We start from the raw sequence: 2,500 nt of genomic DNA, 5'->3' as shown, positions 1-2,500 counted from the left end.
TTCTCTAGATTACAAGTTGCTATAAATGTTGGAGCGTGTTCAGCTGTACACACTGTACATGTGAATTTCAGACTGCAATTAGTCTCCCTTCATCATGTTAAGTTCCCTTCTAACGAATATCTTTTGTTGAGTGCCTATAAATTATGAGATGCGTACGGTGCATATATACTTGTCTGTACATACATACGTACATGAATCTGTGTTTCTGCCTTTCTTGTGTGTGTGTTTAAGTTTATCTGTATGTTTGTAAGTACGTGTATTTATGGGCCATTTAATCACAACAAAGCAAAATTTGTCTTTGCGTACATAAAAAGAAAAATTTGCACGATTTTCACTCAGTATCCCTGTTTGTTTTCGGAATTGTCTTTGTACTAATGAGGAAATGCAAAGAAAAACAGGATACGTTATTTGAGAAGAAGAGAAAAGGAGGGGGGGGCGGGCAGCGGGATCTGCTGTCATTTGTGTTCGTGACAACAGATCAGACACTGAAGATTATTCAGATGTTGCAGAGTGTAATATTGCTTCTTACTGCCACACCGAATGAGAGTATATTTTCTTTTTTGCAAGAGGATCTAGTTGCTTTGAGGATGATCACCGTTCTTTCATTGTTTGTCGGCGTCTCTTAGATCAACGTTTTTCGATTCCTCGAAGGTGGGGGCGTGGGAGAACAATACGTGTGTGTGTGTGTGTGTGAGTGGGTGTGGATGAGTGCGTGCTTGTGTGGGTGTGTGGGTGCTCAGGGATTTTTTTTGTTTGTGTGTGTGTTTGTGTGTGTGTGTGTGTGTGTGTGTGTGTGTGTGTGTGTGTGTGTGTGTGTGTGTGTGGTGTGGTGGTGTGTGATGTGTGTGTGTGTGTGTGTATGTGTTTGTGTATGTGTTGTGTGTGTGTGTGTGTGTGTGTGTGTGTGTGTGTGTGTGTGTGTGCATGCATATCGTTGCACATACACACACATTGATATGTTTCTAATTTTCGCAATCAAAAGGGACGTATAAATGACTTCAAACTTTGGGATATGGTCTTGGACATTCCCAGGCCATATGGCAATCATAGCTGGCGAACGAAAGAGTTTCATTGCATTTTATTTCCCCATATTAAGGAAAGCAATGGTGATGTACATCCATTTCAAATATTACACTAATTAAGGCAACTTATTCGAGAAGCGTTTCTAAAAATATAAAACGTATCCCAGTAATTACTATCATATCCCAGAAAAGTGCTAATTTCGACAAATGCAGTGCAAGAGATGTTTTTGATCGGTTTCGAATATGTCTTCGTATGTATTTCTGACGTGTATGTGTGCGTGCCTGTGTGTGTGTGTGTGTGTGTGTGTGTGTGTGTGTGTGTGTGTGTGTGTGTGTGTGTGTGTGTGTGTGTGTGTGTGTGTGTGTTAGATTCAAATACATCTCTTAGACTGTGAAAATATTCATTTTCATTTATGTTTGTCATATCCCTTGCATTATATGTATCAGAATAATCTTATTGCAACTGTTTACGCATATATAAGTGTAAAAAAGAAATAGTTTACAGATACCTGAGAAACACGATAGATGAGATCTCAGATCATGAAATTGGAATTACTTACAGCTGTATATAAAAAAATATCTGATATTGAATAGTATCTCTGTATTGAAGAATAGTCGAAAAATTAATTTCAAAGACATTTTTCTATACAGAAAAATTTATACCGATACTGATTGGTCATAAAATGATATTGCAATATACTTTGTATTAGTACAGTGGTTAACAGCTTTGTAATTTCGTAACATCCAGTCTTTCTCCCGACCCTCGACCCAGGTACGTCGTCAATGGAACAGAGTCTGTGGTGAATTACACACCCGTCACCGAGTTGGACTATGGTACCCTCCTCTGTTGGGCGTCCAATGAGATCGGCGTCCAAGTGCAGCCCTGCCTCTTCCAGATCATGGCAGCGGGTGAGTGTAGGCTGGTCATTCCTGGTCCGGTGTGGTTTCAAGGGTCAAGGTTGGTCGCTGTCGAAGTGGGCTTTTTGAATGGTATGTCCGTAGAGAAAAGGGCGTACTGATCACTTTTTATCATCGTCATAATAATAACAAAAAGGTGGAAGAGTGTGTTCATTATGATAATGATAATGATAACAACTGTTATGCTTATGTGGAGGGCAATAATGATAACAACAGAGATTCTAAAGATAACAAACTTACATTAATACTGGCAGTGGAAAAAAAAAATAATAACTGGATTCAAAAAGCTTGATTTCCCAAAGGAACACTCTCACTCGCTGAATCCAAACGTTAATCATTTACCTTCTGGCTTATCAACAGGCAAGCCGGACCCGCCACACAACTGCCGGGCGTTCGACGTGACAATCAGCTCTTTGCAAGTGTCATGCCTTCCTGGCGACGATGGCGGCCTGGGACAAACTTTTATACTGCAGGTGAATATTTCCTTACTGTTTTTTCATTCTAGTTTCATTTTTTTTCTGTGTGTTTGTTATTTTTTAGATTAATGTTATTATTTCAGA

General features: G+C 39.4%; 1 protein-coding gene across 1 annotated transcript in view; it reads left to right on the top strand.

Annotated features, from left to right (window-relative positions):
* LOC119597858 overlaps positions 1-2,500 on the top strand; it is a 23,984-nt gene that overhangs the window by 14,110 nt on the left and 7,374 nt on the right. The window contains exons 5-6 of the mRNA XM_037947514.1: positions 1,795-1,931; positions 2,301-2,413. Coding sequence (XP_037803442.1) covers positions 1,795-1,931; positions 2,301-2,413 — 250 coding nt within the window. The remainder of the gene's footprint in view (positions 1-1,794; positions 1,932-2,300; positions 2,414-2,500) is intronic.

Source organism: Penaeus monodon, chromosome 40, assembly GCF_015228065.2.
Source record: "Penaeus monodon isolate SGIC_2016 chromosome 40, NSTDA_Pmon_1, whole genome shotgun sequence".
Lineage (NCBI taxonomy): Eukaryota > Metazoa > Arthropoda > Malacostraca > Decapoda > Penaeidae > Penaeus > Penaeus monodon.
Note: the sequence above shows the minus strand (reverse complement) of the source record. Positions and strands in the feature narration are given on the sequence as shown.